Below are 26,321 nucleotides of genomic sequence, written 5' to 3' on the forward strand. Positions count from 1 at the left end.
ACTCTTGAAATTTAGATAATCTTAAGCTTAATTCATTGTTTATTAATTTATTACGCTCAGTTACACTGTCGAGATTCATTAAAGGCGTTAAAAACTTTTCAAATAATGTTATGCGGCCTCTTAAAGTGGCCCGTTGTTTTAAAAGGTCCTTTAATTCGGTCATTATGCAGGCGAAAATAACAAAGATGATAGTTATAAGTAAGTAATTAAAATGAATCCAACCTCGTAAATCGCTGATAACAGGTGTGCACTATAGGTACCGGGCGGTCAATGCAACCCGACACGGTGTAACACGGCGCTGCCGCTGGAAACCGCTGTGCAGTGTAGTTGACGAAATCACTAGTTCTCACCGGCTTATATCCCGTTAATTTCCTGAAATAGTCGGCAATTATGTTTAAATACCTATAAGTACTTTTATTTTAAGTGGGACGAATGAATTTAAGAAAAACTAGTAATTTTAAAATACGAAAGTTAGACACTGTGGAACACTGTGTTAACACACAATTTTTAAGTCGAATTTTATAGAAGATGTAATTGTTTTAGGGTACCAACACGTATGTATTATTTACTTTAGAACTATAAAGAAGCTACTTTAATGCTATTTATGCATAAAGAATGAGGAATTACGAAGTTTTGTTAATAATTTTGCAAACGGTGGTACCTACCTAATTAGATTAAACTCACAAACCGCACTAATTGCACAAGAATTATCGAACTAAATTAACACAAGTCGAGAACAATAACTTTTTATAGGAAATGATTGACACTAAAAGGAACGGGCGTACTTCCTTCGGATCCAGTAGGTATGCACTTATTCCGGGATATCTTCGCCTTCCAGTTGCGTCATCCAGATCACGTCGGGGTCACCATAAATTGTAGGATAATTCGGTGCTCTTCAATGATGTAGACGGTTTGAAGTATTATATCTTATAATCAGCTTCCACAATGGGTATATATATAACAGAATTTAATATATTGTAATATTTAAGTACACGGCAGCGCTTGATCGTGCCGTAGATGGACAGGTAATAACATAAGGTCATATGTACTCCTCCCGCGCGTCTCGCCCCTCTCTCGTCCAGCAGCTAGGTAAGGGTGAGTGCAGACACAGTACCGCTCTATCTTATTATATCCTCATTGGTATTAGGTAAGTAAGTAGGTCCAAAGAGGATATAATAAGATAGAGCGGTACTGTCATAGTAGATTTTGTAACCACAGTAAATTCACTGCCATCTATCGACACAGCTTACAACTAAAAATTAAGATTTATAGAAATACGATAAAATGTATTTAAATATGGATAAATGATTTTTTTTATTTGCATTAATTATTTTTATGATTTTGACACATATTCTTTCACTGATATGCGTTTAAATTGTTAAAAAACAAACGAAACCGTCAACGCTATCTATACGACAGTAGGCCAAAGCTAGTAGCGCCCTCTGATCGAGAATCAAATTTTCTTGATTTTCGAGGCACGTTTTTTCCTTAGACTGTATCCATCTATTACGGAGTTATATCTATCTTTGGTAGGTCCTATACAATTGATATTTTTTTGCCAAATCCATATTTGATTAAACCTAACAAGCTTACACAGCGAACAATAATTAAAATAACTTCTACCAGTATTTTAGAGTAAAACCTCGTAACACAAAATCCAGATGAGTAATAAAGTTATTTACAAACAACAATAAAAACCGCGTTAGCCTAAAATGGCGTCGCAATATCACAATATGTCCGCCAGGATTAAAGCTTGATTGATGTACTTTTCGTGCGAATCTGTGCCACTTCGGATTACGCGTCAAATAAATTGATTCACTGAGAAAGAGAAAACTCCCATCTATCAATCTTTTTGGATCCACGTAAAATTTATCGGATATATATCAATTTACGGTGACAGGTATTAAGACGATTTCCGTGTCGAGATTGGCATTTAGCTTTCGGAGAGTAAGCTACTTACATTAATATAAGAAAAAAAAATAGTCTTTAAATACTAACCTAGAAAAAATATAAAAATTAAGGAATTAGTCCACGATGTACAATTCGAAGTTTTTATTATTAAGACAAACTACTTTGTAAATAAAATGAATGACTATAAAGAGTTTAAACTAAAAATGCACCTTTTTCTCAAACCAAGAATGCTTATACAGTTTTATTAAAAAGGCGTCCGGTTTTTTATCACATAGCCCAATATTTAGTCCATCGCTTTCATCCAATAACCTAGTTCATTTTAGATTCCATCAACTCTCAATAGTCCTTAAATCCTGGCGGGTGCTGCCTCTGCGTGCGTCCCATGGCATGAGCAAGGCCAGCATCCGCATGTATTTCCGCCCCTTTCATCTCATTAAAGTGTCAAAAGGGCTTCTACATGTTGGCTTCGGCTCCACGCACGCCTCCCAAGTGTTCACCATTGTTCCGTGATGGGTAAAGAATACTTACCTAATTCCATAGCCTGATAGCCCTAATTATAATGATAAGATTGTGCTTGTGTCTTAAAGGTATTTGATCGCGAACTGAACTGGACGTTAGGTATATGCAAAAACTGGATAAAATCCTAATCTGATACAGTTCAGATATTTAATTTAGTAAATGAAATGACTGTTAACTTATGATATGGCAGCTACAAAAGCTATCTAATGTACATTGATAGAGTTAAACCATTTTTAAACTGAGCTCCTCTAAAGCTTACTTCAAAAGAAGCAACGCGCACCTTCTCAATACAAGTCAGTGCTTTTGCCGTGTTTATGTACATCGTTACCCCCTGTAAACACATGTAAGCGTGACAGGGCTGACTGGGTATAGTTTGTTTGACAAATAAGTTGCACTGCAATCTTATAGTGAATAAGGATACATTATTTATGTAACAAATATTTTTAACATAAAAGAACCGATTCCACAAAATAGTAGACAGTTTTGTGGAATCTTCGTCTTAATGATCTTTATTTCACTCCACTAAGAAGAACTTCACGAGTTACTTCTTCTTCACTATAAAAAAAATTGTTTGCCTATCCTACAATACTTGAAGCGGACGAATTAAGAACCTCTTCCTTTCTTGAAGTCTGTTAAAATATGTTTCTACTTGTCTGCAGATCCACACAGCAGTCCAGCAGCCCGGTTTCAAGAGGGTAAAGCGCGGGTTCCGCCCCCTCCGCCTGCCGGAAACCGCGCCCGCCGACGAGCCTAGGGACCCCTACTTCCCCCTACAATGGTACTTGAAGAACACGGGGCAGAACGGCGGCAAGCCCAAGCTGGACCTAAATGTGGAGGCGGCCTGGGCGCTGGGGTACACGGGCGTCAATGTCACCACCGCCATCATGGATGATGGTAAGTTTGTTTTACCTGGAAGCTCATTCAAAAAATATTGATAACATAATGATGAATTATTGATCCAACTCCAACTTACATAATTCATCGATGATCATGATGATATTATAATAATAATATCATAACCATATTTCAGTTCATATATTATATAAACTGAAAGATATGTACTTTTAGTCAAAGGATTTTTTTCGTGTTTGGGCTAGCTATATTATAATGATTCGTTGTATGTAATAACTGCCATGATAAGTAGATAACAGTATAAGTTGAGTGAGTAGAGATGATATAATATGGTTTCAGCCTGTGGTATTTGCCATCACGCTTTTGGCCGCTTTGGTCAATAGTATAGTTGTAGTGAAAAGGGACCATACAAATGGCTTACAGACTTTCATTCGCATGATAGAGTAACTGTATCTCCATCAGAGAAAATAATAAATTTGGAGCATTTTTGATATTTCACTGATACTTAACTAATGTACTTACCTAAATCAGATCGAATATTTTTATCGCGCGAAAGCGCTAGAAAAACCTTGACTAATTCCATACACATTGCATAATGAAATCTACATTAAACCGGTTCACATCACAATCGTTTCACAAGAATCCATTTGCATAGATTTTACATTTAAATTAGCGTTTTATACAGGAACACTTTTATTTTCCGTCGTCGAGATGAAAATAAGCTGACGAGGGCCTTTGTTCGAGACAGCTCAAACGTAGTATTGACCTAATTTAGAATAAATTTCCTGGTCATAGCGTCGCAACTTTTTTTTTATAGGATAAATTTAATGATGGTTCCTTAAAGACATTTATTTTACTAGTTTAATTTTTAAATATTTTTAACCGATTTCAAATAAGGAGGTCTAAATTCGTCAAACTTTTTTTATACAATATGTACCATCAGTAAAACTGCATGGCGACTTTATCAATGAATTCATCTACCGTGCCCCCGCCAAGACGAACCAAGCGAAGCGCAAGGGCACTACCTACCTTTTCTCGAAGCGCTTCGTCGGTTTTTTGAACCCTCATAACTCGGGTTTGAATTACACCAGATAAACAAAATTCTCGAGATATGATGCCAATAGTGGAATCATTAAACATAAAAAGTTTCAATTGCATAGCTCTTATACTTTAGATTTTATTGAAATTAAAACAACCCCGATTTTGTCACTCACTCACTCACATGCAGATGATCATATGAAATTTGTATGAGACTTCCGCTAATTTTAATGCTAGAGGTCTGAAAATTGATACATGGACTCCTTGTTATACATAATAAAATAAATATTTCAGGATTTCTAGTAAATCACCCCCCACTCTTTAAATTAGGGGATGGAAGATTGTCATAAGCACCTTACTAAAGAAGTGAAATCCCACCACACAGTCAAAATATGTGGCTTGGCCGTTTTGTTAGTACAAGAACTATTATTGTATAACAAAAAAGTAATGAATAGTGAATAATAAAAAATAAACCTAGCAGGTTTATGGCAGCGAAAGTGAGAAATGCTTTGTTTCATTAACACCAGCGCTTCAGAAAACTAATTTAGTCGCCCGAAGAATTCAAGAACATTTTCCCAAGTAATTTACGTCGCGGACAAACTTTGATTTGTAAACAGACTCGCGCCAACTTGACTCAAGACCTCATTATGTTCAATTTGGGTACTCTGTTTCACTAAGTTAGTGATTGTTATGATAGCAATTCAATTCAATTCAATGTTTAACAGGGGTATAGCCAGGAAATTAGATTGAAACAAAAGATATGGCGCGCCGCGCGAAACTTGCGACGGAAAATATGGCCGTCGCGTGGGTTTTTACCTTTTGTCTCAATTACTCTTAAAATATACTTCTGTTTAAAATTATGCTCGTCAAATTCCTTGGCTATATCACTAGATATTTTATACTAAAACTTTACTGCTATGATATGCAGGGTAACGATATAGGTAACTTACAACTGAAAATATATGAAAATTAGACATGTTTTATTTATGTTTTGTTTAACATTAGTATTTAAGTTTTTTGTTACTAACACTTCTACTAACACTTTCTTTGCCTGAAAATAAATGATTATTTTATTTTATAGGTTTTGGTTAAGTAGGTTAGTGGTCAAATTTTATCGAAATCCGACGAAGAAAACCGTCAACAAAATAAAAATCGACCCATCTGACTCCCCTCTTCCCGCCCTACACTATACTACACCCAGTATATAAACATCACAAACTTCATACGTCTCTGTACATTGAACATTCTTTATACCTACAACGTAGTTATTATACAAATCTACTACCGTTTATGTTATAAAAGACGAAGGGATTAATTTTCTGTTTGTTGTTTCAGGTGTGGATTATATGCACCCAGATTTGAAATATAATTACGTAAGTATACAACTTCATTGTACAAGTAGGTAAGATGCTCCTTAGTATCATATTATTATAAATAATTAGTGTATAATATCTTGATTTTTACAATTCATTTGTATTTTAAGTAAATTAATTATGTAGCAATGAGGCCTTTTCTATTGTAGCAAAAAATTCCTCACGGTGTTAGGTGCAAGTCAACTATAACTGGGGGCCTAGTAAAGACAATCGTAACATCGACAAACGCTCGAAAAGAAACAATGGATGGGGATGACAGATGCAACAAAAAGTCACATGATCTTTTCCATACATCCACAGTTTTGAATGATTCACGGTTAGTTTCACTAGACTTATATCGGGAGCTCGAAAACAATACAAAAGGTAATCACGGTCCATATCCCGGTCAATATAAGTCTAGTGACATTATTGCACTTCCAATTGACGTTTTCTATCAATGTATGTTACTCGGCTGGGCTAGGTATTATAACGTAACAGTATTATGAAATATACAGTATCTCCAGTTTGTTGAGAAGTGGTGTACAGTGAAATTTTCTAACCTGTATGAATAGGTTATAGGGTTATTTATTATACTGGAGGCAGAAATGACCTTTAGTTTTATTTTTTATAAACTTCAGAGCTCCGGCGGGAGCAGGATTTAGGGAAAGGTCAAAGTTAGTTCCTCTTTGAGGCTGCTCTAATCGCGCGTTGGGATTCGTAGCACGTCTACGGCATAATCCGTAGCTGGTGTAGTATAATGTATTGCTGTAAAATAATATAGGCATTTTTAGTTTCTCGCTTTAACCGCGATCGCGGAGGCTAATGACAGCATTGACAGCCCCATAGTTTCATGGTCACTGGGCAAAGTCGCATGCGTCGTTAGTAGTTAAATTACGATAAATGACATTTAATGAGACCTGTTTTGCTGTAATTGACTAATTTTAATATCACTTAATTATTATTATTTTCTATTTAAATTTTATTATAATTTTATTATTTCAATTTATGTGTGTCCAATTTCGTCTGAATTTTATATTTAATGTAAATAATATGTATGTGTAATACGAGCGAAAGCATGAAATATATATTTTTTTTTACCGCTCAACCGATTTAGATGAGAATTGGTATAGAGGTAGTTTAAGTTCCTGGAAAGTTTATAGGGTAGATTTTTATCCTGAATTTCATACCTTAAGGGGGTGAAAAAGGGCGTGGAATTTACTTTAAAAGTGGTTTAGAAATACTAATTCTACGCAAACAAAGTCGCGGGCGTAAGCTAGGCATAAGTAGGTATACATGGTGGTTTTGTTATGTCTGTCCATATTCTGAGGGGTGAATATGTGGGTCATACTTAACAACTTTTACTATGGGGCCAATCCCAAAAACGCGAAGAACACATCTGCCGTCTCATACCTTTCGGTGAATCACATGTTAGTGTTTTCTATGGAACAGCAATTTTTTTTTTCTGCGGGTTGGCCTCTTAGTAAAAGTTGTTCAATATGCCAAAATATGGTCAGACATAACAAAATCACCCTGTATTATAATAGTTGATTTTCTTATTCCAAAATATTTGTGAAGCCTTGCAATCTTACCTTTAAACGAGGAAATCTTGCATATATATTTATATATTTCGGGGATCTTGGCTCTAACGATTTCGATAAAACTTGCTATATGGGAGTTATCGGGGACGAAAAATCGATCTAGCAAGGTCTTATCTCTGGGAAAACGCGCATTTTTTATTTATTTTTATGTTTTCCGAGCAAAGCTCGGTCTCCCAGATATTATACATAGTATATTAATTCAGCACTTTTATGTACCGAAAACAGGTTGATAGGACATTAAAATTCAGTTACTACACAATCTGAAATGGAATGGCATAAAGCGTCGTCTATAAAGTACAGGGAACATTAAAGTGGTCATTATACTGGCTAAGGACAGGTTTAATTTACAGAACACGTTCCGATTCAGAGTTCGTCGCTTGAGAATACGTTTGTGCCATATTCAATTTTAAGCAAAATCGTTTTTTAATGATTCCTAAAATAACTAAAAATATGCTATAATTGACACTAATCGGTTTTTGAAAAAAATATTTTTCAAAAATGTGCCATATCCTCATAGGTATACTTTTTTACGCATGTTTTTTTAGGGTTCCGTACCCAAAGGGTAAAAACGGGACCATATTACTAAGACTCCGCTGTCCGTCTGTCCGTCTGTCTGTCACCGGGCTGTATCTCATGAACCGTGATAGACAGTTGAAATTTTCACAGATGATGTATTTCTGTTGCCGCTATAACAACAAATATTAAAAAGTACGGAACCGGAGTCCGACTCGCACTTGGCCGGTTTTTTTTTTAACTACGCACTATAGGATTTTAACAGAAAATTAAAATTATTAAAATTATCACAAAAATTGTGACATATCTAAAACTTTGTGTCATGTCATACATTGTGCGTTTACTTATTAAAAACGGATATGGCAATAATAAAAATGCTTTTATTTCATTTGATTACCTACCACTATTATTCAAAATATTTATATGGTAGATACCTACTATAAATAGTGAACATATGTGCCTAAATGATAAATAAGTACGAGTAAGTTCAATATTTCCTAAATACCTATACAACTTTACAAAAATATTTTTTTTTGCTTCTTTTCGCTCTCCTGCTAACCAATGTATTCTCACCCGACGAGTCCTATAAGCGTCAAGAATTTGACATGGTCATCTTATTTTGATTCAAGATTTTCAATCAAGCCATCTCATGCGCACCAATAAGTGCAAGCGAGATGACTTATAAGAGTGATTTCATTGGTGCAACCACAACGGCGCACGCCGACTCAAGGTCGTATCAAAACAAGATGAAAACCATATTAAATTGCCGAATCGGCCTCCTAGATAATAAAAATACAACCTCACCGAACGCCACAAAAATGTTCTGATTCTCTGTTCGGCGAACATTAAAATTATATTAATTATGTATTTTTAAATTATATTATGTATTTTTAAGGACCGAATACTAATAACACCTGCCGTAGCTTCGTATAATTTCTAAAAACGCTATAAAGTTCCGCCCCAAATGCTACGAATTTAATGGCGGCATTGGCATGGTAATAACCATTGGAAATGTAGTCAATAAATAACGGTTGCAGGTTTATTTGATGAAGGAATATCACATTTTATAGCATAGCATTCTACTTTTCGTTGTACATAAGCTTTTGACACTTTTTCGTAAAATGCATATTTTAGAATACTTGGCCATTACTTTCATTTTCTGTTTTGTGATAAAGAGAGAGGCTTAATTAGGCTATCGATCTTGATAGCTTTGTTCAATAAATAACTACTGTAAATATTCTTAATCACAGTAACTCAGTGGTCTTTGATTGTCTCCCGGTTACCATCTTTTTACATTAATCAATATTAATATATGAATTTTGTTCAATAATTTCCTGCGATTTATACCTACACGAATTCAATATCGATCTTTTTGGCTTTTGCCGTATTTATAGTCACGAAAAAGTAGAATGACTCGGGTAGTTAGTAAAGTTACATTAGACGAGTACGTAGTTATAGATATATATTTAGTATTGAGCGAAGACAAATAACATAATAGTACATATTTTACAATTTAAGACAGATACAATTACAGTTGTATCTATCGTACAGTCGTTCATCGCACATTTGTAATTCGAAGTTCAAAATCGCACTCATTGATCATTTAAGTATTTTAAGTATACAATACCAACGTCATACTCGTACTAACGAATCCTTGATAATTCGAAAAAGTAAATAATTTGACTTGCCGTTCCTATCACTAACAATAATTATTTTTCGGATGGCTTTACTTTTAGGTAATTCATTTTACAAGTTCGTGTTCCTTTGACTTTGATGTTACCAAATTGTAATTAAAGCTTTTGTTGTGTCGCTAGGTTTTTTTCTGGGATAGGATATTCAATATTATAACTCGGTCGACAAACAAGAAATATTTATGAGTAAGAGGCAAAGCGTAAACGTGTTATCACCTTGTTTCGAAACTTCTATCGAAATTGACTCGATTTCATTGTCCTTGAGTGTATCAAACATGATTGTGACTTCTATTGTTACCCTCTTCAAATTGAAAGTTTTCTTGGTAATGTTAATGATTTAACTTTGACAGGAGGTATATTTCAAAATTTAAATTAATTTCAAGTTTCCAACTAGGGAACAATTTTTTTTATGAAATGTTTTTTTTTTCTATTTCAAATACAAATACAAAATATTTATTGCCAGAAAACATTGTTAACAAATTTTTTACAGTGACTCTGACACTAGGCTAAGCCTGTCCTGCCGAGTCCCTTACAAGAATTTACAGAAAGCAACACGCATGCAATAGGAAAAATAATTAATAGTATTTTCAAGTATACATATTTATCCAGATGAGGTTTGAGGTGGATTTCAGTTTATAATTTAAAGTTTATTAAAATGTATCTTTATCTCGTGTATCGTAACTCGCTCAAGCGTCGCTACTTCATATGCTCTTGTCCAAAGTCTCTTACAAGAATATGGAGCGACACAGACTGTGCAAACTTTATGCGTATTTACAATATTCATGCAGCCCGAGGATTTTAACGAGACACACACAACACATGCCTGTCTGAGCGGCTTGCGCTTGTATTTCTTATTTCGGCATTTATGTTTTTCTGTAGGTAAGGTTATTGATACACAGCATGAGGCAAGAGTTCTTTCGATATAAATCTATTGATGAGAACAATATAAGTTGCGTAGGATTTTCGGGATAGATCAAAATGAGACCAATTACAAATGCGATCTCTGAATACGCTTAGTTGTTAAGTTCATCTGAGAGCTCAATTCTGTCACGCTCGCACACCTTAAGTGAACAGCACGGCTATAAATTACCACGTTATACCACACACTTACGTCAGCATCTGCGTGAACAGCAATCTCTATCGCACCAATACATAAGCGCGAGCGAGATGGACTGGCTTCGAGTTTACGCAGTTGCCAACGTAAACGTCAAGTGTCAACTAGTTGTATGGCTACAGGAACACTTTACGCGGGCTTTACAAACAGCTACATCGTGCATTGTTAAGAGGCCGTAGTCGATTTTGGAGCAAAAATTTAAATTTGATAGATTTAGTCGTTGAAATTATACACGTTTTGCTACGTAACATCTAAATAACAAGTATTGGTTTCTATTAGCACGTTTTCTCATCTTGCCTTTTAATAATGAGGTCGCGAGCGTGCGTCACCGGTAATATATGAAGAGAAGGGGCAGTTTTTAAAAAATCATCAAAAAATTATGGTGGTAAATTATACAAATTGATGTATAAGAATAGATCCAGCAAATGTTGTAGATTGTTTAAGTATTAAAATTACGTTGAAATTAAGTCGATTTTCAGAGAAATTGTCACTTGTTTTGAAGTAATTTCTGGAGAAAATTGAATTCGTTTAACTTTCATTTCCTCGAACTCTGTCATATAACAAAAATGTAATCTGATAAAAGTCAAGTACAGAATATGTGTAATACAAATTTACCATTTTTAGCAGTCCAAACTTGACGAAATTAACAAATAAGAGCGAGAAAATCAGTGCTTTACGCGCGTTTACCTAAACATCCATCAGAAAAAAAAACATTACTAATTTAGTGAGTCTGTTTTCAAAAAATTGATCTGATAAAAGGCAAGATAAGAAGACGTGCTAATAGAAACTAGTACTTGTTATTTCAATTAGGTAACAAAAGGTGTACAATTTCGCCGACTAAATCTATCAATTTTACATTTTCGCGACTAAAATCGACACCGGCCTCTTAACGCTTGAACGTCCTCATTTAAAAATGCCTTATCTTCACACAACTATCAATAACTTATGTCGCTATTCTTCCAAGTGTGTGTGTCGCCATTAAAAGTTGTTGGTTGCAGAATGCTGAGGCGTCCTACGACTTCAGCAGTAACGACCCGTACCCTTACCCGCGGTACACGGACGATTGGTTCAATAGGTGAGTTATTGCCATATGAATATTGTGCGTGTTGTGCAAACTTTACTAAAGTCGGTAATGATATGTCATTTATTGCTTTTTATATTTAAGGCAAAAAAATACTGCTTCGGGGTAAACACGAATTTGCGGATTTGGGAACACCGGTCCGATCACTCTTGAACCAACTAAGCTACCGAAGCTAACTAGAAGCGTGCGAATCTTTCCATTCCTTTTTGTTTATACGCCGTTTTCATATTGTCCGATCCGATATCGGATGTAGGATCCAACATCCGCGTAGTCAGGCCCCCGGGGCGCGCCTGGGCGCCTTCTTTAGCGGTCACGCACACTACAAGAAGCATTATGCCTACACATACGCACACAAACAAATATTATCGGTCTGACAGCTGACGGGGGGCTCCGACATGACTGAATTTATCGGAAGCGCCTTTCCGATATCGGATGTCAAAGGCGCCTATGACAAAAACAGCTGCAGGAGAGTGCCATTGGCATTAAGTCCGCCTTTTTTGTGTTATTTAAGGTTTTTAGTTTTTTTTTATTAACAAACAAATACAGAAAAACACGTCTTTCATTTTACTTTCAACCGACATCAGATATCGGATCGAGCAATGTGAAAACGCTCTTAATGTGACGTATTTAGATTCATGTAGCCAAATGTTAACAAGTTTATGACATAGCACGGGCCTAGTGTTCTGTGTACTATACTAAGAAAGGTCTTGCCAACTATTAAAATGATGTTTTCTCTGGTATTAGGCACATACGTTACCTAATTTTACCCGTAGAGTTTGTTACATACCACGACTCTTCTCTTTTCGCACAGACTAGCCGTGTATAAATATACAAGACTTAGTTGACTCAGAAAAGGTATAACGAGATTTCTTACACCAATTGAATTAAAATAAGTAATCTTAGGGACGGGTTGGAAAAGTATGAACTTTGACCTTTACCGCGATGGCAAACAACTACTCCGTTCAATTTGTCTGTATAATCTTCCAGTTATTAAAACTGGAGTACCCGTCAGCACTTGAGACTGCTGAGCTTAGATTTATCGTTATAACAAATTCTATACCTACGTTTTTTTAGTTTTTTCTTCGGATCTTAATTGCAGCTGTACTACTGGGGCCCGTTTTTCGAACGGTATTAGTCTAATATTATTAGTGGGTTGCCATGGTAACCCATACGACTTGACAGTTCGTGGACTAATAATATTAGTCTAATACCGTTCGAGAAATGGGCCCCTGGTGATAAAATTGATAAAATGACGGATTGAACGTTATAATTGCGGCAGTGGCGGCAGCCAACTTTACTCATTTTATCAAGCAAATTGACAGATAGCAGACAAGGCCGCAGCAGTAACGCAGCTGCAGTTGACACCCGAATGTCACCTTAATAGTTTTAAATTGCTAAAATCAAGCAGCGCTTGATGTCTTATTTTTTACCGACAGTAACTACATACTAAAATTTCGTGTCGGGGGTATTTTGTTTCACTCGGTTAAGCTATGTTTGGAAATAACTATTTATTTTGACGACCGGTCTGGCCTAGTGGGTAGTGACCCTGCTTGTGAAACACGTGTCTTGGATAGGCAATTTACTAAACTTCTAAAGCAAACAAAGTCGATCTATAACATATAGCGTGTTATAGGTAACTGAAATGCGTAAGTACACAATGTGTACTAATAATAAATAATGGTGTGTGATGTGTGTTAATAATTCTCGGCAAGGAAAGGCACGTGTATTGACCGTTTCTAATTATACCTGCTTACTCGTAAGTAGGAAAGTTTGAAACCTCCCATAAATAGCCCCTCTTGGTATAGCACATTAGGTACTAATGTACTAATTATTACAATAATATGATCGGAACAATTAAAACGGACCGTCGCTTTAAGGATGACTCACGTTAGACCGGGCCGTGTCCGGGCCGGAGCTTCCGGCGCTTCGTCACCAGGCTGTATCTCATGAACCGTGATAGCTAGACAGTTGAAATTTTCACAGAAATACATCAATTTCTGTTGCCGTTATAACAACAAATACTAAAAAACTACGGAACCCTCGGTGCGCGAGTCCGACTCGCACTGGGCCGGTTTTTACTGTTGCTGAGCTAACGAAGGAGATTTGCTATTGTTTCATCATCAGGATTCATTAAAACTACTGCTTACCTGCTAAAGTACGATCTACTCCCGCGGTTGTATTACCATTAGGATTTTATTAAAATTACTGGTTTCTCCGCAGCCACGGCACGAGGTGCGCTGGTGAGGTCGCCGCGGCGCGCGACAACGGCGTCTGCGGCGTCGGCGTCGCGTACCACTCTAAAGTTGCTGGTAAGTGGTTTAAATGACACTCCACACTAGCGTCTCTTGAGAGTCGCGTCAGTGTCTAGTAAGCGTTATGGAAAATGGCGTCGCTGCGCAGTTGCGCCAACGTTGCGTCCGTCGAGCAGTAGCCATATAGAGTTGATTACGAGTTGACGACGCTCGGGAGACGCTAGTGTGGGTGGTCCTAAATTGTCTCTGATTTACGCCATGCGCTACGTACCAGCGTCACATGGATACTGATGTGCCGTCGGAGAGTTTTCAAAATTGCGAAATTTCCACATTGAAAATTTTCGGAATGTTCTCATACTTTTGTATGGGGATCGAAAATTTCCGTTTCCAAAATGCCTTTTTTGAAACCCTTCGTAACTTGCACATCTGTACACATGGAAACGCGCCAAGTTTCTACAGAACGTGTCGCTTGCGGCGTCAATTGAGGACCATCTATGTCCTACGGAGGACTATGTTGTTAAAAAAATAACAGCATGAAATTATTTACAACATCTCGCTCACTAAGTAATCTACTTCTGCTGCTGACTGTACTTAGGCCCATGATACACTTGTAAGTTTTACTTACGTCAGTAGGGACACTGCTATACTACAGAATGAGATATGAATATCGTCATCTCATTCTAACAAATAGCTTTGTCGCTACTTACGTAAGCAAAACTTACAATTGTATCTCAGGCCTTACGTAATAAGATTCCCAATTTCAGCTTCTGCCTTATTTTTTTACCTTCTCGTGAAACAATAATATGGACACCTAAAGGTTGGTTGTCCATGGGCTTTTCCTCATCACGGTTATTGATTAATGTAAAGTACCTTGGGGTGAGTAGAGATTAAACACTGATCAAGTTGATTGCTTATACCTCCTCCTACATTATTCCCACCACGTTGATTGCTCAGAAGTTTTCTTTGAATAAATCCATTGCGATGAGACCATTGGAATTGAATTTGAAATGGTTCGTTTTGTGATGAAGCGGTCCTTTTAGAATAAATTAGAGATCGGTGGCAGAAAAGTAAAGCTAGACTTATATTGACCGGGATATAGACCGTGATTACCTTTTGTATTATTTGAGAGCTCCCGATATTTCGACGCAGTTACATGCATCATGTTCACGGGTGACTGAAGATAGCGGGTGGGTGTCAAAGTTGTGTAGACAGCGCTCTGTCTACCCTCATTCTTGCGCGTCGGCTGCGTTCACTTTCAACGTTACCAACGGTCGCATTCACACTTGTTGGTCCGGTCGCGTTCACAATCGTTGGTCTGTCCAAACACACTACACTCACGGTGTCACTACGCGTGTTTGATACGCTGCAGCTACGCTGTTCTAAAAACAAATTTTATTGGAAATATGTCTTATTAAATTAGAAAATTATTTTGATTCGAAGTTTTTGTATATTTTTAATCCATTTAGAGCTTACAATAACTATCAAATTAAAAAATCTAAAACCACCTACGCTATATACTAACACAATCCTTATGTCAAAAATGACTTAAGGGGCCCACTGACTCATCAGTCCGCCGGACGATAGCGGACTGTCAGTTGTTCGGAACTGTCAAATTTTTGTTCTTACTGACAGGCCGATATCGTTCGGTGAACTGATAGTCAGTGGGACCCTTTACATCATTTTGGAAAAGAGCTGATACCTACTCTTCAAACTGCTGGAACGATTTCTATCAAACAGCTAAGAACCAACGCAAGACCACTCGCTTTTACGTAAAAAAAACTCATAGAAATCGGCCCATCCGTTGGAGAGCTACGATGCCACAAACAGACAGACACAAAGACAGACATCAGACAGACAGACATTGTATTGGCGTCAAACATATAACACCCCTTTTTTAGTCGGGTGTTAAAAATAAGGGAATCACATTTGTATCGATGTCATACCCTACATTCATCGATTTATGCACACTAAAGAAGAACAAGAAGCACACTAAAAGATTATATTGCAGACATGCTATTAGTTGGTTTACTTAACCTAAATAACATTTAGTGCGTACCAAAACATTCGAAAATAGAAACATTTTTTCAACAAAATTAATCCTACCTAAAACTAATAGAAACAGTAACGGTATTCTGTGAACGTTCTGTAGATTCAGTTGAATCTGCTCACTCAAAATTGGTTCTTATTCCCACTGGGGAATAAGAATCACCACACATTACCCTCGCTCCGCTGGGCCGTATGATTGGCACGTTGGTCTTGTCACCGAACGTTACGACTCTTTGTGGTAATCGGCCATGTTTTTGGAAGAGAATGAGTTTAGAAACTTTTTTAGGAATTTTACTTCATATTAGTTTCTGGAGTTACCATTTATTATATTTTTCAAGAGAGCTTATTGCCTACTCACATGGAGTGCAATTTTTTTGTTGATTACTCTGATATTAATACTTAAAACTCGCAATGCGGAATCATTATGGGTTATCTATTAATATGATGTGCAAGTTGTGGAACGTTTGCAAAAAGTTTGAAATGTTCTCGAAAGATTTACAAGGATAAAAGAAATGAAGAATATCGTTCCCCATGTAATAATGAGAATTATTTCCATGTGACCAATTACGCAACGTTAAAAACTTTCCATTGGCATATTTACATAATTATTATGCCGTTCGTGCAGATGTTCAGGAAATATTATTATAATAATTCGCCCGTTGAGAGAAATGGTCCTTCCTTTCTGTGGTTATGTGGGAATGAAAAAAGTTTCTGTATTGAAGTACCCACTTCAGCTTTCCACGGCGTTCTCCACGTAAAATAAAAATGCTGGTTACCTATCTCAACTTCGAAAACCGTAATTCCGACTATTAAAATCCTGAAAATCTTTTAAATTTTTTTTGTTATCCTTTATATTGTTTGCCCGATTGAACATTGCTTATATCAGCCAAAATTTTAATCAATTGCAGGTTTATTTCTCTCTCCCATAGTAAATATTACTATGCAGCATTTTAGTGACGTAGTAGTATCTTGTGAAGAAAGCTAGTATTTTAAGCCTTTATAAGGCAGAGGGAATATATTTCCCATTTTGAACTTTACTTCAAAGTGATTGGGTTCAATTTTGCTTAATTCCTGGCACCCCTATGCCTTATAAAGTTAACCTAATCTCTCCAAATCCTTTCTGCCCTAAATGTTTTTGTACACACCGTAGCACTAAAAATAAACTATGAGAGATGTGACTTTGGTTGTCTATGTCTAGTGCTATGGTTATTCTAGGTATAGAATTTCAGTAAAATGGCATTGTGGTAAAATAAAACATCGTATTCCAAATGTATGTAAAACAACACATACCTACGGCTTTAAAAATTTAGTAATCGTTTTCAATCAAGTGAAAATCCTGAAATTCAGATAACAATTTTTAGAAACATCGATAAAAGTTACCAAAAATGCCAGCGTACTATTTCTACATATCACTCTTTAGCTCCGGGATAAAAAGTATTGTATATTATGAGCATTCTAGACTATCCTTTGATGATCCTAATAGTGTAGCCAATTTTGTGGAAAGAATGTCATCTCCATGTCAAAGAACGAGACTTAACATTGAATAAATATTCGCAAAACAAAAAGATTGCCTTCATGTCTCCGCAGAATCAAAGAACGCTTTTACATATCTTAGCCTGTAAATAGAAAATTATGTCACATAGGTATATTGAAAACACTTCCTTTGATATTACGAGGTCATATCTATTTCATTGTCACATGACACCTAATTGTACCTGATTGTATTTCGCTGTAAATTGCTTAGTCCAAGATGTCAGCATTGATGTTAAGTACCTACTGTCGTTACTTACCAACCCAGAAATGTAATTGTTAAGGTTCTCCAGCAAGCTTGGTTCTCCATACAAACGTAGTTCCGCTCTCATTTTAAAACGACTATCTAGATTGCTCTGAAACTTTGTACTTAGGTACAATTGGACTATGTCTGTAATTAGTTTATGTAGCTTCAGATACCATAGTTAAAAAAAATACAGCGAATATAAGTTTGTCATATAAAGCTTGTTATTGCTCTATTTCGTTTGTTTTATAAACTGGAGCTATTGTCATTATGTGTGCAAAGTTTCATTACAATCCAACACGTAATTTTAAAATGAGAGCGGACGCGGTTTGTATGGGAAGGTGCAATTCGGCCGAGCTTGCCGGGGACTCTTAAGTGACAGTGTCAGGTTCGTAAATAGGCGACTAATTGGTTTTTAAATTGGACAGTAAGTTCCAATCTTACCGGCATTATGACAACCACAGATAATATTTCAGACGTCGGCCAAATTATTTAATTAATTCGCCTTATTATTAAGGTTCGTTACGATTTGAACGAAATTTAAATACAATTCTAGGAACACGCTTTTTTCTGTTCCTGACGTCGCCGACGTCGGGATTGTTGTTACGAAACAAATCTCCCGCTTCAGAAAGATGGAGGTACCCATTTCCTTATCCCTCGTGAATTTCACATTTTCTTGGATAAAAATAGCGTCCCACGAGTACCTCTTAAAACCATTTGAACTAAAATAAAGCACCTTTCACTAATATATGGACTAAGTACATATACTGTAATCATTATTTTATTGTTAAAATGACTTAAATAGTTTAGCAAAAAAAAGTATAAAAGGACATTTACGTACCTTAGGCTTAGAATGTCATAAAATGCCTTCAAATTCTAGAACCATTTTATCTTTTTAGGGTTCCGTACCTCAAAAGGAAAAAACAGAACCCTTATAGGATCACTCGTGCGTCTGTCTGTCCGTCTGTCACAGCCTATTTTCTCCGAAACTACTGGACCAATTAAGTTGAAATTTGGTACACATATGTAAGTTTGTGACTCAAAGACGAACATGTAACGTAAACAAATAAATTTTAATCATAGGGGCCACTTTTGGGGGGTAAATGAGAAAATAAAAAAAAAATATTTTTCAAACTATATCGTGTTACATATGAAATGAAAGAGCTCATTATGAGGATTACAAATATGTTTTGAAATAATTTTAGGATAAACGAATTAGAAGTTATTCAAGAAAATAGGCAAAAAATGACCAGTCCCCCCCCCCCTTTATCTCCGAAACTACTGGGTCTAAAATTTAAAAAAAATATACTTAATAGATCTTTACCTATTGATTACAGGAAAACCTATTAGAAATGTGCAGTCAAGCGTGAGTCGGACTTAGTTACTTAGTCTTTGATCCGATCCCTCCGGTTTTTTAAAGACATTTCACTCACGTTTCACATAAAAAATACATTGTTTAAATTGTGTAATGTACGGAACCCTTGGAACGCGAGTCCGACTCGCACTTGGCCGATTTTATAACTAGTTACGGGATTATTTAATGAATAGGTACATTATATATATAGGTTTTAAATCAATTTTTATACCTATCAAGTGTATTATGTTATGTCCAAAACAGAATCAAACTAACTCACAATGTAATTTTTTTATTCCTCAGCCGGCCGGTGATCAGATCATAATAATATAGCTCAGCCTATTTTCATTGACTGCGTGGGATATCTTCCAATTGATGGATTATTTTCCCAATATTGCTAAGAAATGAGGACTTTAACCTTCTCCGTATGAACATAATCCGTTGACCCCTTGACGGACTATTTACCTTGCTAAAGGGGCCCACTGACTATCAGTCCGCCGGACGATATCGGCCTGTCGGTTAGAACAAAAGACAGTTCCGAACAACTGACAGGCCGATATCGTCCGGCGGACTGATAGTCAGTGGGCCCCTTAAAGGGGCAGTCCGCCGGACGATATCAGCCTGTCAGTTATTAAAACAAAAATTTGACAGTTCCGAACAACTGACAGGCCGATATCGTCGGGCACACTGCCGCATTGGGCCCCTTAAGTCCGTGCGGCCGCTCTCGAATCAAAGGCATTTGCGGAAAGCTTATTTTATTCATTCATTGATTTATTTCTGGCCGAAAACAATAAGCGTATCTCAGAATAGAATTCGTTTACGCGTGTGTAGGTACTTAAAACTTGGATTCAAAATCTTATTCACAAAGTTGTATGTATGTATTGGCAAACAATAAGCGTATCTCAGTATAGAATACGGGTTTACGCGTGTGTAGATACTTAAAACTTTGATTCAAAATCTTATTTACAAAGTTGTATTTATGTATACATACCTACAAATGTATTAGCAAGTTGATACCCACATCGTGTGAACTTTGACAGTTACATCTACATTCTACTTCAGACTGGGCCGCAACTTTGTTGGCGCCTATTTAGGTAACTTCTGAGTAATGAGTAGGTATAATATGATATTATTAAATTGATTTGATGAACATATTTTCTCAGATTTTATTTGACTTTATATTAGTGCATCTTGAGTTTACATTACGTTAAACCATTTATTCATCTACGTCGCGCTAGCCTTTCATTTCATATTGCTTCATAATGCTTTGTGTTTCATTTCATATTGTCTGATATGACTTTTAAGTGGCGACAGGAAGTAAATAATGCAATAGAGGTGTCGCGTTGATTTAGATAGATGGGCTCTATTGAACGCGATAACCACTGATAAGGTTCCATTCAGGCTGTTTATGGGCTGTTTGTTCAGTTATCCAAAATGTCAGAGGCTATAGGTACGTGTTGCTGGTCGGAGATAGTGTTCCGCAGCAAAGTTGGTTCACGAAACATTTATTAAAGAACGATTTTAATTTGCTAGTTAGCTTAGTAAAAGTGACACTGACTGCAAATAAATGTAGGTATAGGGATTTAAGTTGGTTAGAAGTTACGATTTACTGAACAACATTAAGAAATATTTATATCCCTATCAAATATATCGGAGCGGTTAGTATGCCATTGTTTGGTATCTAAAAATATCATTTCGTTTAGCCATGATACTAGACCATAAAAAATACTGAAGGTATTTACGGCTATAGTTAGAAAAATATTACTCTTTTGAGGATGTAGTTTATAGTAAAAATCCGTTTTAAGTGAAAACGCGTTTTCTCTTAGTCAATATTAGTTTTCCGTAACACTGATAAAAACGCGTCTAGGAAAACATATTTTTCCAAGACTTCATTAAAAAATTGTACAGTTTTTACCAGTCAGATAATAACTTGTAAACAGTACATAATATAACAACTGTCGTAGAAATCCCAAAAAGGCTCGAAGATTGTAGGTATAACAAAGGCAAAATACTCCATAATGTTTTGACACATTCTCATCTAATACATCATTTAATCCAACTGTTTTCCGAGAGCGAGCGAGTGACTGACTTTACTTAAGAGCTAAGTAACTTTAGGAAAAAATTGTATGATCGGCCTTACGAGGGTAGAGAGGGCCCCTAGGCGTAGATCGAGTTTCAATAGCAGAGGAAATATTAATCGTTAACCTCTGTCACCAAACTTTCGACTTGAACTTTTTCTCAGCGAAAAGCTTGGTACCAACCATGAAAAAGAAGTGTTGATGCAATTAGGTCTGTACAGTCACGTGCAGTAGTATGTCACTCTTCGAAGGTCGCAATAATATCTGACACGCTCTTATGGCTCTACAATAAGGTCGTGTCAGATATTTTTGCGGCCTTCGTTGTGTAGCATATTATTGCGTATTGCGTTGTTGCCAAGTTACGGTAGTACAAAGGCTGCATTATATCGGCTCAGGCGTTTGTCGCCTAAGCAAACGTCAGCGGCGTGTTGCCAGGAAATTGAATTGGTAATTTGAGTGTGATCGAAGGCTTTGCGGCGCGCGCTGTGTGCAATTTGAGGCGATGTTACAAATAGCTTTGTGTGGCCGCACATAGCTATTTGGTCACACATATCGATTTGCAACGATTGAGACGACCCGGCAAATTGCTTTGTGTGGATTGAGAATTGAAACTGTGGGGTGGTTACACGTTTCGCAATGGTTGACGGTTTCTATACTGGACAATGACCTTAATTAATATTAGTTATTTCTTATTCTAATTATGTAGAATATTCGTTCGAAATCAATTTAATAAAATAAAATTTCAGTAAATATATTCTGCAAATCTGTTAAAGATATCTCATAAGCTCATAAGTACTCATAACTATGCAATACATAATACTTATCATATAATAATATAATCACTTTATATTGGAAAACGTGGTGTAGATGTCGCAGGCAAATTGTAAGAATCCGCCATTTACAAACAAACGGCGTTGTCAATTTACAAATGTATTCACGTTTGCAAATTGCCGAAGGCAAATTGTTAATGCGCTCAATAGTGTCAAGTCAACGTGATGGTTGTCTGAGGGTGACCATGGTTTGCTGTTTTATAAATTTATAAGTATTAACTTTCATACCACACCACCATCCTCACGGTCACCAAAATTTCAAGGTCATCCAAAACCGAATCAGAGCACCCCACTATCCACGTAGTCATAAGAATCGTGGTAAGATAATTGTCCTACCCCTTGATAGCAATTGCGAAATCGGAGGCGCGGAGGGAGATCAGCTTCACTGATGTAAATATAATAAAAAAATAAACTTTCAAGAGCGGATATCTCAAACACTATACAAGATATCGAAAAACTTGACTAAATAAAACTTGTAACAAATTTAATCATCTTTTATTTTTTATTAGTAGCTATATTGCTAAGACGCACAGTTTCCGCGAAATAATCGAAGAACCGAAAAAAGGGACCTTCAAACCCCCGTCCCCCCCGGCTCAAGGGCTACGGCCGGGGACTTGATATGTTTACCTCCTAACTACTCCAAACAAAGTTACAGAGTCAAAATTTGTGTTCCAAGCATTTCCCTCTTCTTGTTGCCTGGCCTAAATTTGCCTCCGACATAGATAACGATTGGAAAAGAATTGCATTTCTTTTGTTTCATTCGGTTTGCTATAAATGCTATAATATTCAACCTTCACTAATGATTTCAAATTTATGTGGCATTTTTGTATGGTGGGCCTTAGCAAGTTATAGCGGAACTGAAGCATGCATCTTCTAGCACCTAACTAGTTGAAGTTACGAGTATTTATGTATAATGCTCACTAGTTATTGACTAGATATTTCGGGAAATACAATATAACTGAATTTTACTTCGCGTTGCCAGACGCGCGATACGTGAAAGGTTTCTACATGAACGGTCATATAAATCGCCGTATGTTTCAATTTATTGCTGAGCACATCGAGCAAATCGTTTCAATATATCGGCACTATTTTGGAAATAAATATATACCTTGTACTGATCAACCAAAAGACTTCCGTGACCATAAAGATTTTCCCATACGTACAAAAATAAGGGTGTCATAGACAATAGTTATCTGTTTTTTTATGTCTATTTAAATTCAGGCTTTGAATTTCTGAAAAAAATCAGATCGTGTGTTTCACGGTAGGCCCTCTGCTGGCCCAAGGTGCATAAATAAATAACAACAATGATAACAAAATTGCAATAAAAAACTTATTTGAAAAAAAAATGGCGTCCAAAAGAAAAATGTCGTAACTCAAAATTTGAGTTGCATTTCATCTTCGAACAGGAATATGAGATTTTACAAAGTTGCGACGATACAAGTCAAAAACCTCACGCTCAATCAATATGCTCACGTTTGCAGTTACATTCCATTATTATTCAGTTATAAACCTATAGACAGTTATAGACGAGCTATCTTTTTAACCTTGGAGCTTACGTTATTTTTCTTTCGACAGGAATCCGGATGCTCGACCAGCCTTACATGACGGATCTCATAGAGGCCAACTCGATGGGGCACGAGCCGCACAAGATCCACATCTACAGCGCGTCGTGGGGCCCCACGGACGACGGACGCACCGTCGATGGCCCGAGGAATGCCACTATGAGAGCCATCGTCAGGGGAGTCAATGAGGTAAGCTTGAATCTAGTGAGTCGCGTACCGGTTCTTCGTATGGGTACTGTTTATCTTGCAAGTCAGTAGTATTCTAAAACACACCTAATAAATAAGTTTTAAACTGACCTTAAAGCGGCTCGAACAACCATTTACTTTGTCCATCCATCAGCACTATTAATAGCGTCCTTAATTTTCTCCTGCCAAGCGAAGACAAATTCTATGCGTCAACAAAATTCGTTAGAGCGTGTCTTGGGGCCTAACTAACGACTTATGTAAATGCCAAGACTGTGTCTATCATCTAAGAAAAAATACCTCTTAAGAACACATTAAATTATTTTCTTATGAAAATATTTGAAATATTATGGAGGCCTTGGTCATTTTTTCCTTTTTAAGTATATGATATTTATTTCGTTTAAAAAAGACCTCACATAAAACATAACATCAATGCATAACAAAGTGATTTTTGGCAGAATTGATTAACTTTTTGAAATCTGCTGGCTCCCTATGTATTTGTTCTTAGGTATTGTTCTTCATGTTAAATTGAAAAAAAAACATGATAATTTTTCATGTGTTCAAGAGGATTCAGTTAAAATAAATCAAACATTACCAAAGTTCATGCTAGTCTTCTATAAACGTCCGTTGTAGCCCTGTTTAATTTCCAGAAGAAACACTTGTAGGTATAAAGTGTAAAATAAACTGAAACAAGACAAGACTCAATGTATAAAATTGAGAAATTGAGTGCTCACTTTATTAAACAAACTAACACGCTCTTGTTTGTTCAGAGACGCCCACACTTCTAAGTTCGACACAAAGTATACTGATAGTAATACTCTGTAGGCTTCGTTCATGTAAATATTCATGTTTTTCTTAAATCACTTCAGCATCTCCTGAAGGTAAAATGGTTAAAATTCGCACACGTCGCTCGCTCAGTGAAATTTGCATTTAATATAAGTTCGAGTTTCTTTCAGTATTTTAATGGGTATTTAGTTAAATTATTAAGGACGCGTCTTTAAGCAAGTTAATTATTACTCCGCTACCAACCGAACGCCAGCAATTTGCTGTAATCATTAATTAGAATTTTACGGAACTTCGCGTACTTATTCAATTTCTTCAGAAAACTTTCAGGAATTAGTACTAAAATCCACTTCACTTAATTAGATGCTGTAATTTTGAGTTAATTTTTTGTTAATGAAGCCTGTTGGACGTAGATTTCAAATTTGCTGAATATTTAACATCTCCCACACAATGTACCCACGGAAGGCTGACGTATCAGTACCTACTACCCTATTATACTTACTTTACTCTTTGCAACTACCTCTATGATATACTAGGCACACTAAAGCAATCATTTTAATGTATATCATAGAGTTCGTACCTAATACGTAAAAGGAAATGGCTTTACCTCTATTCGTTACGTGCGTAATCGCGCAAAACGTGATGAAAGCGCGCGCTGTGGCAGGAATGTAAAATTACATAGGACCAAATATTAATACGGTTTGACACATGACAACTGTCAATGTAACCTATAGCTGTTAGGCATTCATTTGCGTAGCTTACAAGGGCTTTTTCAATAAATCCTTTAGCTGGCATCCTATAGGAATATAATTTTGAATTGTTGGAATTTTAACTTTCCGCCAATTAATCTGGCGGTTTCCCGCTGCCGGAATTTACCAGAAGAAGGTTGCTTAAAATATGGTTTTCAAATGCTACAATCTTATTTTACTTACGAACATACTAATTTAATTATATTCTTGAACGTTAATAAATAAATCATTGCCATCTGTTGCACAGTAGGCGTAATCCGCCGCCTGAGGCACCTTATTTCAGAATTAAATTAAGCAGTTAACGTAATTAGGATTTTGATTAATTTAGTAGGTTGCGTAACTCGCTCCTTAGACTCAACGTACTGTCAGTAAGTAACGTTAGAAAATAAAGTATTAAAACGTGAAGTTTTATTTTTGTCTCATGGTTGTTTTTTGCGTTCCATTAATTACGGAGAAGGGAAGGAGGTAGCAGGAGAGAATTGAGGAATTCAGATCTAACAATTTGTTATGATATTTAACTGGTTTTGATACGATCTTTATGATCGCTCACGCTGATCAATGCAATAGATACACACGAAATGAAGTGATAGACGTGCTTAAGATCCGCGCCAATCAACAAGACGAACGTCAAGGTCATATCAAAACCAGTTCTAAACCATAACAAATTGTTAAATTAGAATCGGGCATAGGGAACTTTTGTAGTTTCGTCATGTCCGAGCTTAGTTTAGTGATCCTTAGTACCAGAAAGTTTTAATTTATTCGTAACTTTATACGTAATAAGAGTTATTCAAAGAAGTTTTATTTGATAAGGTTCTTGGATAATATAACATACAGATAGCAAATGTTTTACTGTGGTTTGTCAAAATAGAACAAAGGTCAATATGGTGTGATTTTTGTTAAAGCACAGTGGATAGATAGATAGATAGATATACCATTTATTCGTTTGCCACAATACACACATATACCCGTAACAAAGATAGATATAACTCCGTCATAGATGGATACAGTCTAAGGAAAAAACGTGCCTCGAAAATCAAGAAA

The 26,321-nt window shown here is 36.3% G+C and overlaps 1 protein-coding gene across 1 annotated transcript in view; it reads left to right on the forward strand.

The window, feature by feature from the left end:
- LOC134748245 (neuroendocrine convertase 2) overlaps positions 1 to 26,321 on the forward strand; it is a 99,606-nt gene that overhangs the window by 60,838 nt on the left and 12,447 nt on the right. The window contains exons 3-7 of the mRNA XM_063682975.1: positions 3,090 to 3,324; positions 5,656 to 5,693; positions 11,587 to 11,663; positions 13,890 to 13,978; positions 23,579 to 23,754. Of these exons, the coding sequence (XP_063539045.1) occupies positions 3,090 to 3,324; positions 5,656 to 5,693; positions 11,587 to 11,663; positions 13,890 to 13,978; positions 23,579 to 23,754 (615 nt within the window). The remainder of the gene's footprint in view (positions 1 to 3,089; positions 3,325 to 5,655; positions 5,694 to 11,586; positions 11,664 to 13,889; positions 13,979 to 23,578; positions 23,755 to 26,321) is intronic.

The sequence above is a fragment of the Cydia strobilella genome, chromosome 16 (assembly GCF_947568885.1).
Source record: "Cydia strobilella chromosome 16, ilCydStro3.1, whole genome shotgun sequence".
In the NCBI taxonomy this organism is placed as follows: domain Eukaryota; kingdom Metazoa; phylum Arthropoda; class Insecta; order Lepidoptera; family Tortricidae; genus Cydia; species Cydia strobilella.